Below are 16,980 nucleotides of genomic sequence, written 5' to 3'. Positions count from 1 at the left end.
TTTTGTCCTTGGACGGGAAGGACTTGCTCACCACCAGGAGACAGTGGCTTGTTTTTATTTCCTTGCTGATAGCTAAGTTGTGATGCTGAGGAAACATGCCAGTTGAGCTTGACCTTTGACAGGAAGCTGTTTATAAATAAAGTCGGATGATATGGGGGTTGTTCTTCTTTCCCGCAGTATGCGCTACTGACCTTAGTTATTGGGTAATGTTTTCCTTCCAAAGTGAAACTTTAAAGCAATGTAAACACAATTTAGGGGAAAAAAAATTTTTTTCCACTCAATATCTGAGCTTCAGGTTTTAGAAATTAGGGGGTGTAGAGTGTATTGACTCTTGTTTTTGTAGTTTAGCCAATAACTCGAACATCTAAGGATAATTCCAGTTCTAAGCCATGGTGGCACTACTGATCTTTTTGCCCATAAAATCAAACTACAAGAATAAGGTCATGTGGAAAATTGTAATATGTGTTCTGCTCACTTCCTTTCACTCTGCCCTTTGTTAACACCCTGCCTCATAGGTTACATTTGTCATTTTGTTTTCTCTGATTTGATATTTATTTTTAGGGAGAAACAGAGAACAAGCCAACACTTTGTAGTTTAGGATGAACACTCTTCTCTCTAATGTCAACTGCCAATGAAATGCTGTTCTCACCAAACTTCATACTGGCTGACTTTGTTCTATATGCAGACATTTATTTTATGATGGGACTGGTAGGTAGATCTAATCAGTCACTCTACAAATTTATTGGTATGGTTCACAAATGATGGTTTAGAAGAATTATGGCAAGTAAGTGCAGCTCTTTTGTTGCAATGGGTTCTGATGTAATGGATTTAATTTCTTGTATACACATTCAGCTAGATTGTATAAGCCAGCTAGGTCACTGTGTAACAAACCACCCCAAGACTCTAGCTTCAGCCACAATCATTTGTTATTATAGCTCATATATCTGTGCCTTGGCTGGAGGTCAGCTGCTTTAGCTAGAAGACAGTTGAGTGATTTTCCTAGGTTCAACCAGATTCACTCACCTGTGGAAGGCTGGGAATTGGCTGATCTTGATCAGGCTCCTTTGTGGGCCAAATTCTGTTTTACGTGTCTGTCCTCCTTCTCCTGGGGTCAGTAGATTGTCCTGGCACATCCTTTTCATTAGGATGTCAAAAGCACAAGTATGTAAGTCCTGTTGTGCAAGTGCATTTTAAGACTTACTTGTGTTAGGAAGCTAACATCCCTTTGGCCAAAGCAAGTCACGTGGCCAGTCCGAGGTGGGGATTAGTCCACAGTGGGAAGGCACTGCAAAACTGCATGGCAGTGGACATGGATAGAGAGGTGAGTATAGACCTGAAGCCAATTATGCAATTTATAACAAACATGAAAGTACTCATTGACTCTTGTTGAGTCAAGGGACTCTGAGTGGGCCCCCCTTGAGCCACTGGGGCCTCTATCTAATAATTACCATCATAAGGCGTCATAAAATAGAGCAGGCAGAGAAAGCAGGCCATGTCCATGTATGATTATCCAGGAACAGTATATCCTGCTACAGAAAATCTAGAAATCATATAAAATCTAAAGGGGGGGGAAAAAAGGTCATTCATGTTCTGGATTATTCTTTAGAGATATTTTTACCATTTTGATATGCTTCCTTTCAGTTTTTCATTAATAATATATAAATGTATATCTAGATTTTTTCTTAATATTCTATAATAAATCTTTCTTTGCCTTGTTATTAAAAAGACTTGGCATGTGTAATATTATTATCCACATAAATGTTTCATGTATGGGTGCATCATAATTTGTTCACCTTGCCCTTGCTCTTTACTGTTTTGGTTCTTTTCATTGTTTTGTGATTAAAATAATGTTACAGTAAGCATATCTGTGCACAAATCTTTATTTACATTTTTAGTTGTTTCTTGGATGGAAGGACTACTGGTTGGAAATGCAGGGATCTGGGACGGTCACTATTTTACCATGCAATCTGGATCTATGTGTCCACTTCCTCATTAGAAAATGATGTATTTGAGCTCGATGGCCTAAACTCCTTTCTAATTCAAACACCATCTTCAAGTTAGAGTAATAAATTACTTTATTGAAGTGGAAGCACAAAGGCAACACCAGTGTTTTGTCCTCAACAAAGCTCATGGGAAGAGAGGCCACTTCCCTGGGCTTCTCACTTGGAAGAGTTCAGTGTCTTTGAGAGAGGTTTTGCTTCGTAGTTCAAGTATCATTGTTTGTCCTTCAGTCTCCATTGCTGATATAGCAATAATTTTATACATATATACAAATATACATATATTTATATATGTATATAAATTATATGTATAAATATTATATATAATATAATATATAATGATTATTTTAAAATTTAAAATAATCATATAGAATATAGTATATAGTATATATAATAGAATATAGTAATCATTCACTAACTGTGTGTGTGTGTGTTTAAAATTAAATTATATATAATTTTAAAATAGGCTCGCAGGACATTGAGCATTAGGAATATCAACCATCTTGTCCCATGTTTGAGGATGACTTAGCTACACGGGAAGAACTGATTGCATTTACCTGTCTTTATTTTGTCTTATAGTTCTATATTGCCTTTTGTTTTTATTTTTGCCTTTTCTCCCCCCACCCCCGTGAATTAAGCTTCATTATAGTAGTCATAAGTGCACAGCCTGAGGATCTGGCCTTATCTCACAATTTCCTGGTGGGACCTTTTCTCAGCGATGGCTCCTTACTGTTAATTTTAATATACTCTGAGGCCGTATTGCATCTTGCTATCTCCCTCCCAGTCTCTGGCAGGGATAAATGCTGCTCGTGCGGACAGGCTGTAAGTGTTGACTTCACAAAGGAAGAGGCATCCATATGTCATTGCCAAGTAGAGCAAGTGGAATCTGTGTCCTCTGTCTCTCCAGCCCTTCCCCAGATCTGTCTGTCCTGAGTGTGTCTTCCTTGCTGGTGACAGAATTTTCTAGTTCTTAAGCTCATTTTGGAAGAGGCATTAGAATCTTCTTTTGGCTCTTCATCCAGTTGCTTCTCTAAGTTGTTCAGGGAGTCCATGTGGCCAGCAGAATTTTGTGTCAAGTCCAACGTGGTCTCTCTCCTCTGGCTGCCATCAAAAGGCCCTTTGTTTCCTTCCCCCTCCCCCTCGGCCAGGACGTGGTGAGCCCCCTGCAAATGATGGAAATTCTCCCATCACACCATAGCAATCAGCAGCTTTTTAGAACCAGTTCCAAAAGGAAAATATCTTCTACCCACAGAAGTCTTGCCCATCTTTACTTTGCCTCAGGAAATACAGGGCTGGGATAATTAATCAAGTCAGATACAAATTCGATTTAGGGGGGCACATCATTCTCCTTTGTACATGTGAATCTAATGTTTTCTTGAGTTTCAAGGAAGTTGCTTAGGAAGCGCAATTTTAATAATTGTGAACTTTTCGTTTTTTGCTTCTGTGCCCACTCTTTTCCCAGGTCTAGCAGTTCTTAAACGATCTTCACATACCTTTCCTTAAGAAAGCTTGATTTCCCACTGAGTCCAATTCTTGAGTGTAGAATTATTTCCTAATGGGAACAACTTTGCTCTTCTGTATCGTAATCATTCACTAACTATGTGTGTGTGTTTAAACATTTTCATGAAGCAAGGAATGTATCTTTGCTTTATTTTAGCCTCATTTTAGTAAACATGGTTTCAGGTGAGGAATGCTGACTTTGGGAATTTCTGACTTGTTTTTTCTTGTTCTGCACCTGTTTGCAATCCCCTTGTCTTGTCTTTTCTGCCCGTCTCCCTCCTTTTCCAGGGCTGTGCTTGGCTAGTGGCTCAGAAGTAATTTGGTAAGAAACAGGTGAACGTGAGCTCCTAAAAGAATGCATGTTTACTGTAGAGGTGCTTCTGTCTGTTCTTATTCCTTTGTCCTGATCTCTAGGCCTGTCATCATCATGAAAGCCAGTAGCAAGCCAAGATCCACGCTTGTCAAGATCCAGCTCTTTTCTCTAGATATTTGGTCCATTTCAGTAAAGGCAGAAGTTTGTTACAAACTCTGAAGTTTCACAGAGGGCTAAGTAAAGTTCCAGAGGTCTAGGTCAGGCTTAAGGCATAACTGGGATTGTAGGGAAACCAGAGGACAACAATAGGGGGTGAGAAGAAAAAAAAAAAAATAATAAGAAAAGAAAACAAGTAACTGTCCACTGGGAGAAGAACAGAGCCCACCTCACCGTGGTCCCCAGACCTCTCTCCTGAGACTCTGGTTATACACCATTTGTTTCTTAATTTTAAGTGTACTTATTGGGGCACCTGCATGGCTCAGTTGGTTAAGTATCCAACTCATGATTTCAGCTTGGGTCCTGGTGTCAGGGTCCTGAGATCGAGCCCCCTGTCGGGCTCTGTGTTCAGCGGGGAATCTGCTTGAGAGTCTCTCTCCTCCCTCTGCCCCTCCCCTCACCACGCAAATAAATAAATCTTTTTTTTTTTTTTAAGATTTTATTTATTTATTTGTCAGAGAGAGAGAGGGAGAGAGAGCAAGCACAGGCAGACAGAATGGCAGGCAGAGGCAGAGGGAGAAGCAGGCTCCCTGATGAGCAAGGAGCCCGATGTGGGACTCCATCCCAGGACGCCGGGATCATGACCTGAGCCGAAGGCAGCTGCTTAACCAACTGAGCCACCCAGGCGTCCCTAAATAAATCTTTTTAAAATGTGCTTATTTACTTTTAAATAGATAACATAGTCACTCAATTTGAAAACCAAAAGGTATACAACATCACACATGGAGATTCTCCCTCCTGTCCTGCTTCCCGTCCACCCAGCCTCCTTCCTGCCCTGGCCAGGAAGGCAGGTTTCTTTGACGTGGATCCTTGAGGTTCCTTTAGGCGTACTTACACTCAAACGAATGCAAGTATAGATTCTTACTTCCACCATTCATTTCGTTGTCCATTTATCTCCTCTCTCACATCCTCACTTTATTTCCTCTTATTCTACTCTCAGTAACCTATGGTTGGAACTCTTTTCTGAGGAGCAGGGTCAGTGGTCACTTGTTTTACTTACGTCTGATACCCCCGACCAGATTCGTACATGTGCTTGTCTTTTCCCCACAGATGAAGTGGAAAGTGAGAAATGGTACCTGTCTACGGACTTTCCATCAACCACCATCAAGACAGAGCCGATTACAGAGGAGCCGCCCCCAGGACTTGTTCCCTCCGTCACTCTGACCATCACAGCCATCTCCACCCCTTTTGAGAAGGAGGAACCTCCGCTGGAAATGAATACTGGGGTATGCTCACTTTTCTTCCCTACACACACATTGGATCAAAAGACATGGATCCTCATTCTCCAATAAGGCATTTAACCATTTTTGGAGTTAAGGGTTCTAGATGTTTCAGGGTACGTAATTGCGTATGTGTGTATGTATATATCAAGGCTGTGTTGATTTGGGATCAGCATTGATTATGCCACTTCCTTTGAAGGCATTGTTCAGAAAACTGGTAGCAAGTCTGATTTCATTTTTCCGATGACTGCTGTTACAAAATTAAGATAAATAGACCGATATCCATGGTTTAAAAAAAAAGAAAAAACAAAAAACCAAACTCCTCATGGGATTGATTTTTAGGCCAGTGGAAAGAGGGGCTAAATGATGATGCAATCCTTGGCTTGTATGCCGGCGCTGAGGGAAGTGTTGTTTCCTGTGTTATGTTTTCCTCTCTTTGTGCAATGTGGAGTTGCTCCAACCCAATTTGGGGATCTCCCACCTGCCAACTTTTAATGTATTACACATGGAAAACATACTAAATTGGGCATTTCTTTCTTGTTCGATTCCATGCCTACATGCCTACCCCACCTTCTCTCCAGGCATTTCCAGTGTGCAGTGGTGGACCAGAATCATACGTGGATATCTTCTTCCAGATGTTGAAAGACAGTCCTGAGTTTCCTAAAGTTCAAAACCAAAGGTTTATAAACAATCGCTCCACTGATGTTAAGTCAGAACTTCTCTGAGCAAGGCGTCCTATCTACCTATGCCTTTTTAGGAAGAGGTCACACAGAAGCAGTAGAAAGCTTTGGTGCACACTTGTTCTTAGCGCTCTCTACAACCCCTCTGGGAAAAGTGGGAGACTGTGGACAGAGCCCCACTACAGCTGCGCTCTAGAATTCCTTTCTCATGGGCGGCCTGTGTCTGTTCATTACATTGGGCTTCTAGAACGTCTCTCAGTCTTCTCAAACCATGAGATGTCAATTCGGTTGATTTTTTAGTGTGTAACTAAGCAAGGACAGGGTCTTGGCCTCGCTCCATGCATAGGCCAGAGACCTTTTCTTCTTTCTGTACCGCGTGTTCATGGTTTGACACTGTCAGTCCCGAGGGAGCCTGGAGGGGATCACAGGCCCCTTGGTTCAGGCAGCTCCTGCTGTAGGACAAACTATTGGAGGCCTGTGACCCTTTTCAAAGTTGCCAAACTATTTTATGGTGTTTATGTTATGATAAAAACAATAGAAAGAGGAGGCTTGGTTTTTTAACTTTGGAATCCCGAGGGCTTGGTCAGCTGAAGTGCCAGGTTAGGCGGTGAAAGAAAGTCTAAGTAAAGGAAGCCTCCTGCCTGTCAGAGAAAGAACCTGCTTGCGCTCAGCCCGGAGAAGCGGGGCTGCCCAGAGAGGGAGACACATAGTTGAATGACAAGTCGCTCCCCTGGTGTCCCTCTAGGTTTGTTCCTGGTTTTTAAAAACTGTTTGAAATTCCTCCTCTAGGTTGATTCCTCGTGCCAGACCATTATACCTAAAATCAAGCTGGAGCCCCATGAAGTGGATCAGTTCCTCAACTTCTCTCCGAAAGAAGGTCCGTCTGCTCTCCCTGGCTTCTTTGGGGCCCCGGATGTCGGTGTGTGGAGAAAGGGGGTGTGGGAGAGAGTGCTGGCGTTAATGTGTAGCGCAGGCATCGCCTGCTCTCTGAAATAGCTCTGCTCTCGAAAACCTTGGTTCTAAGTACAAATGTTGAAAGCTAAATTTTAATTTCCCCTCTGCGTTACATGCTTAAATCGTTTATCTAAATATGTGTATATGCTTAAGGCTTTTATGCTAAGCCTTGTATTTTACTTTTACTCCTAGCAGAGGCGTTTTTTCCCCGAACTTTTATGGTCAGCTGTGACTTGAGCGTTGGTGAACAAAGTAAGTTAGCTTTCTGGGTGTGAATGTGTGAATCACGCCCCGTTCTCTGTTCTGAGGGCGTGCGCAGTGGAGGCCACTAGACGCATAGCCACGAAGGCACCTGGCCTGTTTAAAACAACTCAGTTTAAACCCTTTGTCAAGTGAATCCATGATTTGATCATTCACTGTGCTTAGATGCTGACTTTGGAGGACAGTAGTTGCAAGGAGCCTCTTTCCTAGTTACAAATTAGTTCATGCATCCCAATGTCGTATTCTAAGCTGTCATGCTTTTCACTTTTTCTTTCTTTGCGTCAGTTTCTTTCTGACTTCTCCCTCTCGTTCTCAGACGAAGCCCATACTGGGGAATCCTGAACACTGACCACCGCCTCCCTCCCCCCGCCCCCGCAACAAGTGTCATAAAGTCTAAGGAGGCTTTTTTTGGCCTTTTTAAAAATGGAGATACCCCTGCTTGGGCCCTATGCTTTAAATTTTGTGCCTTCAGACCTACTGTCATCTTTTTATTGATGTCTTCTGGACGAGGTTAGGACAGTTCGTTAGTGTGGTCAACAAATAAGAAAGTCATGTATGTGTTTGTCATAGAAAATGTGTGGGTGTGACAAATGAGCAGTTCTCATGAAAGCATAACGTCCTTCATTCCGCTAGGAACTCGGGATTTTATCTGTGACAGTTTAATCAGGGCTGTGTTCGCCTTTGTTATCAGTAAGAAACGATTACATTTTTGAAATTAACAGTATCGACTAGAATCCATTTAGAAACAATATATCTTTCCACGGAGTGTTATCCATTAGTGCTTTCCGCTTACTTACTGTTCTAAAGTAATTCCTTTCTTTTTCATGAAGACTATCCAATACATCTTGCTCTTTTAGTTTATGTTGCCATATGCTTCAGAAAGTGTCCTAACTGTAACAATGATGGTTCAGGCTTCAGACTCAGGGATCACTAGAGAAGAAACATTTTGAAAGTAAAGTAAGTGGCGGGCTGTCCTTCCTCATTATCCTAGATAAACAGAGAGGAGGAAATTCAATATCTTAGAAGCAGTGGAGCTTCTAGGCAAAGTAGCTTGCTGTCCCCAGACCTTTCAAGTAATCTGAGACTGGTATTTCAAGTGATATTTAGAAATCTGATACCGAGGCACCTAGAGCCAGGTCAGAAGCTCTTAATAAGCAGGAACAAGGAAATTTGAGTTTCTCTCACTTTTCCTGATACGCCATTTCTGTTTTTTTGTAGAGCACCTTCTGCCTGGAAAAGAAAAAAAATGTTAGAATAATTTAGACTGTGCTAAGGGAGAGGGGCAAGTAAGCTCTAGGTGCAGTTGGCTAGTTTTCCTGAATGTAACAGCATGGTGTGGCAGGCAGCAGGAGCCCCTGATAGGTTTTGCTCTTGGGTTTGGTTGTTGTTGTGGTGGTGGTGGTTTTTCCCACCATTGTTAAAAGATAAACTGAGGCATATTAAAATTTTTAGGAGTTTATTGGAGAAAAAGTGTATTCAAATTGGCAGCGCCAAACCAGAAGGTGTTGGGAGCCTTCCACCATTGGGCGCTCAGGAGAGACTTCGATACTTTGCGGAAGCAAAGTCAGGAGATTCTTGAGTGGCTGTTGTTTAAAGCCTAGTTGGTTCTCTGTGACTGGTTGTCCTTGGGTTTCAATTTGGTAACCTTGATGTGTCTACAGGCATCGATCTTGGTTTGCTCACATAGACCATGGCTTGAAAGACACCTCGGTCCAATGGCCTCTTTGTGGAAGCCATTGGACACCTTGGTTGACACTCTCTGGACTCTTCTGGGCAGGGATGGGAGAGGGGGAAGCATATTTAAGGCCCCTGGAACCGTTGGCAGGGATGTTGGCATTAGGATTATTTTAGAATATTCCTTAGCTTTCAAAGTGCCCGCAGACTCTACAAAGCCCAGGGGGCTCTTTGGCAAGACTTTGTCAGAGAAAAGGGGAAGGATCTAGTGAAGGTACTATGTTAGAAAAAGACAAAGAGAGGAAGACGCAGAGAAAGAGCTGTGCACTGTGAATAGCAGGGAGGGCAGCAGGAGGGATGTCTGGGAGGCACATGACTGGCTCTGGGTGGGATCTGGTGGGTCAGTTGTGTCTCAGAAGGCCCTTCCCACCTCAGGCGGTCTCTGGTTACAGGAGAGAAGAGGAGGCTGAAGCCTTTACGTGACCCCAAGCTCTCCTCCGGCCAAGCTGCACCTTTGGTACTAAAGGGCTCGGTTGTCTTGGGGACCCCGAAGCAGTGTGGGGTGAAAGGCTTATCCAAGTTTGTGCCCCTTGGCTCAGAAACAGTGGCTGCCTCTCAAGGCACTTCGGCTTAGCTGGAATAGAAAGGAGACCAGAAAAAGGAGAGCTCTTTTGTCCATAAGTTTGAACTCAGAGTGGATTCTGCCTTCTGGAGCCCATCCCCGCTGCCCTGGAGATGTGTGATTGATGACACCGACTGTGGCTCACACGTTCCAGCAAACAGCCTGTCTGTGACTCCCTAAGGGGAGGCCAAGGGACTGTGGAGCAGCAAGGCCCCCCCAGCACACACATGCACGCGCACAGGCGCGCACGCGCGCGCACACACACACACACCCTTTTTCCAATGCCTACCTACCTAGCTACAAGATGGATTTAGGATTTTCTGAAGGAAGAATGTCAGGCGTCTTGCCTGGGGGCCCTGCCATGCACATTCCTTCAGAAACAAATGAACTTTTCTCAAAACAGCCTTTTTGAATGCTCTCAGGCTCCAGGTTTTGTTAATTTTTTTTTTTAAGCACCTGATCCATTAACATGGTTCACAAGTCAAACGATATAAATGATAAGAAGCGAATACAGTGAGAAGTTATGCGCCCTGCCACGGCTTACCCTAATTTCCCCCAGCCCCCAAGAGGTCATAATTTTATTAATTTCGTATGTTTTTCCTATGTTTCTTTATGCAGAGACGAACAAATAGGAGTCTGTATTCACCTGCTCTCCTCTTTCATACAAAAGGAGGGCTCCTTGATATACCATTCTGCACCTTGATGTTACCCCCTCCCCCCTAACAAAATACACTGGAGATCTTTCCCTATCCCCACATGTAGAATCTCCATCCCTTTGTTCGGCTGACCCGCATTCAGCTGTGTGGAAGTGCAGCTGATTGACCGCCTCCGAGTCCTGTTTCGTTGCTGTCTGATGGATGAAACCCGCTTTCTTTCCCTCAGCCTCCGTGGAACACCTGCACTTACCCCCCACCCCTCCCAGCAGCCACAGCAGCGACTCAGAGGGCAGCCTGAGCCCCAACCCCTGCCTGCACCCCTTCGGCCTGCCACAGACCCACAGCCCTGCCAGAGCCGTGGCGCGGGCCCCTTCGGCCCTGTCCAGCTCCCCTCTCCTCACGGCCCCTCACGTGAGTATTTCGCCCGCAGCCCTTACCCTTTGGTCCCTTGGAGCTTCGCTGGGAGCCGGTGTCCTTCAAGGCCACTTGACTTTTGTTCTTGTAAGGAAGTCTTAGGTTTAGTTGCTAAAGTGGGGTGATAGCCACCTTGAAGAACACTTTTAAAGACCTGCCTATTGATCTCGCCATGCTAACACCATCCTCTCCCTTTCCCTGTGCACATGCCCCTTACTGCTTGTTTGTTTCATTGGACACAGCCAGAGCAGAAGGGGTCACACTGTTGTGTTGCCTTCCTCCTCAAAATCACGTCCCAAATACTTACTATCACTTTCGGTAATCCTGTGGCCTACGATAGGAAATAACTTGTTTTTCAAATAAACAGTCTTTGATGAACCTAAAACTTTGTCCGAGATGAAATGTTTTGTTGCTGAACGCTCAAAAGTATAGTTTAACCCTTTCTTGCCTATGGTATGACTCCCAACCCAGAGACTCGTGTTGGAAAGCACAAGTCATCATTCATCCCTAATGTGTATAAGGGCACCTTGTCCCAGATAAAAATGGAGACAGAGAATTAACATTTTTTTTTTTTGAGAATTAACATTTTACTATTCTGAAGAATTCATTGATTTCTATGAAATCTGAAAAATGATAAAATTATTGTTAACCTTATTGAATTTATGTCATATATACAGAACATTTGAATGAGATGAGATATTTAAAAATTTTGTAAGAATCATCTCTCAGTCAGCATGCCCCACAGAGTTCTGGATCTGTGGCCGTGTTAGGAAGTCCTCCCGGTGTCACACCCCTACAGTGTCTTGTTTGTGCTTTTCAATTAGCTCTTGGTATCAAACCCCAGTACTTCTACTTTATACTGGGCACCTTGACCCTTTGCTGTTTCAAAAACTTCCTATCCATTCTAGACAGGATAGCATCTTCAAGTGCTTTTTGGAATACTGCCTTTTGCTTGGAATGCCCTTCTCTCTCTATGTAAATCATCCCCTTCCTTTTAACCCAATGTCAGTCTTCCCACCTACCCTTAAGCCTTTCCTTATCACACACACTCATGTGTCTCTCTCCCCAGATTCGGAATGCACCTTGAGTTGTATTACAGCATAGCATTTACTTCCCTCAGCCTTCCATGTGTTTAATTCAGTCTCAGTCTTGATCACAAGCTATGACTTGAGAGATGCCTTTTCTTTGGACTGTTCCATGACACTGAATGTGGGGCTCAGACGTTGTTGGCGCTCAGCTTCATCATTCTATGATGGGCCACATGAGATGAACTATAGTCCTTGTCTTCACTGCTGATGAACAATCTGGGACTGTCCAAAGCCAGAGACTTCCATGAGATGTACCTGCAGGTGTATTTTTGGGAGCCCTGGCCCCTTAGCTCTTAGTGGGGGACAAGAAGTGACCCCTGGTATGTGGAGAGCATCTTGCAAAATTGTGTTTTCAGGAGAATAAGGACACTCTTTCACCAAGAGCTCCAAGTGAATCCCCCATCACTCCAAGGCCATGAAATCTCGAGATGTGGGAAATGAATCCTGTAATGTTTCTTTTGATGTTTTACCCATTGGGGTACCTTCCGGAAATTGATGGGTGGAGGTTTCTTCACCCTTTCCCTTGAGTGATAATCCTTGGTTGTGTTCTCCATCTTTGCTTCCACTTCAGACTACTCATCTCTCACCTGAAGCATATGAGCATCCTTTTCTCTCAGAATTTTGTTAAGTTTCTTTTTTTTTTTTAACGATTTTATTTATTTATTTGACATGAGAGAGAGAGATCACAAGTAGGCAGAGAGGCAGGCAGAGAGAGAGGAGGAAGCAGGCTCCCTGCTGAGCAGAGAGCCCGATCCCAGGACCCTGGGATCATGACCTAAGCCAAAGGCAGAGGCTTATTAACCCACTGAGCCACCCAAGTGCCCCTGAATTTTGCAAGTTTCTTGCGTGTTGCCCAGTTGTTCTGCTTTGACCCTTTTTCTGCCCCTTAATCTGCACAGAAACTGCAAGGGTCAGGTCCACTGGTCCTGACAGAAGAGGAGAAGAGGACCCTGATCGCCGAGGGCTATCCCATCCCCACCAAATTGCCTCTAACAAAATCAGAGGAGAAAGCTTTGAAGAAGATTCGGAGGAAAATCAAGAACAAGGTGAGCCCTTTAAATCGAGGTGCTTCTATGATCAGAGACCATGACAAGAATTAAGCCTGGGTACCCACACTCCCCCTCTTCCCAGTGGCCAACACTGGCCCATCTCGTGGAGGGACGACAAGAGGGACAAGGCTCAGTCTTGCCCTTTCCCTCAGTGGGGAGCAGGAACACAGTCCCCACTGACCCCTGTGTTCCTCCAGTCCCTCCACCCATCCTCTGGGTCAGTGGATCCCAAATTGGGTGTGCCTACTCCTTGGTGCCCATGGGGATCCATTCGAGGCTAAGAGGAAAACATTAGAACTCCCATTAATATTTTTTACATCAGACTTTTAAGTTTCTGTTTTATAATGTACACAACATTTCCTTCTCGTGGGCATGTATATAATTTATAAATAAATTCATATAAATTGTGTTTAATTTTTTTCTTTACTAGGTTTTTTATTAAAAAAAAAATCCTGTAGTCTGCTGTTCTATGCCTGGATTTAGTAGTCTCCTAGCCCTAGGTCCCTACAGGGCAAATCAGGACTGGTGAGGTCAGGGGGCATGGCTAGGGTACAGACAGGCCAGATGGCAAAAGACAGAGAAAGAAAGAAAAAGAGTTCAGTTACCACTCTTCGTCCCTGTGCAGAACCAGGAAGGGGGTTATGTCTGACCAAGCCCAACTGTCTCGGTGTACATGTTCTAGTTGAGCCAACTGAGGCCCATGGAGTTGAAATCATTTATTGAAGATGACCCAGATGGTTTGTGACCCACATGTTCTGTTCTGACTCAGGCCTGCCAGGCTTCCCACGAGGGGCCCACTTTGGTGGGAACTAGTGACCACACAGGCTGGTTGAAACCAGGGAGGTCAGAAGAGATGACTCACAGATGAGCCAGCAGGGTATCTCAATGAAGAACGGCCACAGAAATGAGCAGGACTCTGGGGATTTCTGTGAGAACAGACTCCTCTCTTCCATTTACACACAACTGACTTCCAGAGCCGGCAGGAAGTTAATCCTTTCTTCTCCCCTTCTGTGTCAGATTTCTGCCCAGGAAAGTAGGAGAAAGAAGAAAGAATACATGGACAGCTTGGAGAAAAAGTAAGCCTCCTGCCGAAACTGGGTGTGTTACTGGGTGATCTGCGAGGGAAAATGGGAGTGTGCCAAGCTTCTGTTTTCAGGGAAAGTGGATAAAGTTCATTCTGGCCGCCATCAAAGCCCGTTGGTCCATCCCCTAGGTCTTGCCTGCCACCTAGTGGATTTGAGAGGGGGGAGGCTTTACAAGGACGGCCTTAAGTTAAAAAATGCACTCAATCTTAGCAGGGGTTGGTACCACAGCATTTCTAACCAGAGTAAGTCCTCGAAGGCTTCCTTTCAAACAAGTGCAAATATTAACACTCATTCCCGATCCTGGAACTCTCCTCAGAGGAGAGGCACTGTTCCCGCCGAAAGGAACAGTGCTAATTCATCCCTCACGCCCTAGAGAAGGCGCGTGGGCAGTGCAGCGAGTGCGGCCGGCGTTCATTACTTTCCGTCCACTGTAATTCATGCTTCTAGCTAGCTACTACCCACAAAAACACTCGAAGATACCCTTTGTTCTTCTGAGTGGTCCAAAATATCAGGAGGGCTGTAGAAAAACACGAATGAGATGCAATTTTGTATTAGCCTTAGAAATACAGTTCTCCACTTGACCAACAAATATCGTTTAAGATGGAAATGAGGCCCCTGACCCGGAAATGAGGCCCCTGACCCGGAAGTGAATCTTCCTGTGTGTCTGGGGAGAAGAGCAGATCCTGGCCAATTCTTGACCTTCCTACTGAAAGTTAGTGTGTCTACATTCCTAGGTTAGGTGTTGGTAATTGAGCATGAAGTAGTCCCATGCCGTTCCATTATTTTCTGTAGGCTTCAGGGTCAAGATGGTCTTTAGTGCCTCTGGGAGGCATATTCCTGCAGCTGGATTCCTTGTCTTGAGGCGCTGCATATTTGTCCTCCCCTCTTGTCTATCCTGAGCCCTTTGGCTCCCTATCAGCCCTTCTGGCCAAGACTACAGCCAGCAACATCCAGGCTCCTGTAGATGAGGGAGATGAATGATGGACATTGAGAGCAATAGGGATGAAATAAAAGAAATCGAGGTTGGAACACTTTAGGACTTTACAGTTTGTACCATCCTTATTCATTTTCTTTTCTTTTTTTTTTTTTTTATTTGACATAGAGAGAGATCACAAGTAGGCAGAGGGGCAGGCAGAGAGAGAGGGGGAAGCAGGCTCCCTGCTGAGCAGAGAGCCCCATGCGGGGCTTGATCCCAGGACCCTGAGATCATGACCTGAGCCAAAGGCAGAGGCTTAACCCACTAAGCCACCCAGGCCCCCCCTTATTCATTTTCTTGTTCTGAGGCACGTATTACTCACCTCTCTCTCTCTTTTTCTTTTGTCTTCTTACCTTTCTTCCCAATTGAGGTTGGCTAGGCTCTCTCCCTCACTTCCCTAGAGTAGCTGATGCCCAGTCCTCCTTCTCCAAACCCCACCTGCATTTGCTCAACTGATAAACAACTAATTGTCTTCTCTTTTGCTCCTCTGTAGGGTGGAGTCTTGTTCAACTGAGAACTTGGAGCTTCGGAAGAAGGTAGAGGTTCTAGAGAACACCAATAGGTGAGTGTCGCTGGAGTGAAGAGCTGTTGAAACTGCCTAATGGAAAGTGGGGGAAGGGGGGGAGGGCAGGTCCAGGACCAGAATAGGAGGAAGGTGTGAAGGCACTCAGGATGGCCATATTCCACACATGTACACTTGCACACACACACACACACACACACACACACACACACACTCTTTACTTTTCCTAAAATACATGGCAGGAAGCTTGGAGGAGAATAAAGATGGTAAGTTGGTTTCTCCTGAAAAAGACATTCAGCTTTAGAGGTGGATGGGAGGGACTGGCCTTTTCATCATCACCCAATCTTAGTAACAGAAGGTGTTTATTCGTGAAAAGAAAAGAGGACACCAGGTTTGTTTTTTAAGTTACAGTTTATAAAAATTAATGACATTTCAAACCCATTTAAAAAAATATCTGTAGGACAGAGTGAGTTAACGGGCTCTTCTAGCCCTTTCTTGTCAGGTGTTGTTTTTAGCACTTCACAGATGTCAACTCCTTAACCTTCCAGCAGCCCTATGAGGTGGTTCTATTCATATCCCCATTATATAGAGGAGATCACTGAGACTCAAACGGGTAGGTGATATGCCCAAAGTCACACAATAAATGATAGAGCTGCATTTGAATGCAGGCAATCTGGTTCTGGAGCCTAAATGTAGGAGAAGTGTATTGAGTGTTATCCTGGGTCATATGCAAGAGAAAGAGGTTGAGGTATAGGATTAAGAAAAAGGTATACGGTTAAGAGTTGGGGAGTTTATCTAGAATGTGTGTATGTGTACGCAGTGCCTACTACACTTTAAAAATTAAAATATTCGTTAGGGGATCCTGTTGCCCTTAGTTGTTACAGATCTGACAATGTAAGCCAAGAAAAATAGCATTTTAGGTAAGAAGAATATTACTTAATCATTTCAAGGCTTAGCATTAATGTCTAATAATGATTTTGCAATCATTAAGGGATCAGGTTAAATCTATTTGCCTGTCATTTGATAACACTCAATTTGGCTCCCATCTTCATGGTGTGATGCTTAGGCAGCAGGCTTTTCTACTCCTAAGTTTAAACTGCCATCAGTGGGAACATCGGACATTGTAACCCACTGGACTTCCCTCTGCGTTTCTGGGAACGTATGTCCTCAAACAGCAGGTCAAGGGCAGTCACCTCAGGTGCTCCACAGATGATGGCAGAAGTAAATAAACACCCCCTGCTCCAGGTGCTCTCAGCAAAGGAGACAGTTTCCAGTACCGCTTTAGGGTTCTGTTTTCATGGTTCCCTGTGGTCAAGTAGTCTCCTGAGGCTTTGCCCCTTCTTACCTCCAACTTCACTCCTGCCGTAGTAGATCTCTGGGTCCTGAACCCCTACCAGAGTCTGTGTCCACTTGTTAGTGTCCTGAACGCCCGTCCTAGCACTTATAATGCTCCATGTTCACGAGTGGGACAAATCCACATTATGAACTGGTGAAAGAGAAAGAAGAATGTATCCAAGATAATCCTGGAGTTGGATCCGGGTTCGTCCTTGTCGAAGGGCTCCAGGTGCCAGGTCTTCTCGCAGCCACACGGGGGCAGCAGAGGTGCAGTACGGGCTCAGCTTTGGGGAGCGGGGTGCTTGTGATTAGAAGTGCTCTGTTGCCCAGCTTCTCCTGCGAAAGGCCTCTCCTCCCCTCTCCCGGCTGACCGTGCTGTATCATATTTTTTAAAAAAGATTTTATTTATTTATT

General features: G+C 44.4%; 1 protein-coding gene across 1 annotated transcript in view; it reads left to right on the top strand.

Annotated features, from left to right (window-relative positions):
- The window catches only part of CREB3L2 (cAMP responsive element binding protein 3 like 2), a 109,373-nt gene that overhangs the window by 72,178 nt on the left and 20,215 nt on the right, over window positions 1-16,980 (top strand). The window contains exons 3-8 of the mRNA XM_047694696.1: window positions 5,080-5,255; window positions 6,719-6,806; window positions 10,323-10,507; window positions 12,498-12,644; window positions 13,665-13,723; window positions 15,202-15,270. Of these exons, the coding sequence (XP_047550652.1) occupies window positions 5,080-5,255; window positions 6,719-6,806; window positions 10,323-10,507; window positions 12,498-12,644; window positions 13,665-13,723; window positions 15,202-15,270 (724 nt within the window). The remainder of the gene's footprint in view (window positions 1-5,079; window positions 5,256-6,718; window positions 6,807-10,322; window positions 10,508-12,497; window positions 12,645-13,664; window positions 13,724-15,201; window positions 15,271-16,980) is intronic.

This window comes from Lutra lutra, chromosome 11 (assembly GCF_902655055.1).
Source record: "Lutra lutra chromosome 11, mLutLut1.2, whole genome shotgun sequence".
Classification (NCBI taxonomy): domain Eukaryota; kingdom Metazoa; phylum Chordata; class Mammalia; order Carnivora; family Mustelidae; genus Lutra; species Lutra lutra.
The sequence above is the reverse complement of the archived record's forward strand: the minus strand, read 5'-3'. Positions and strand labels throughout refer to the sequence as shown.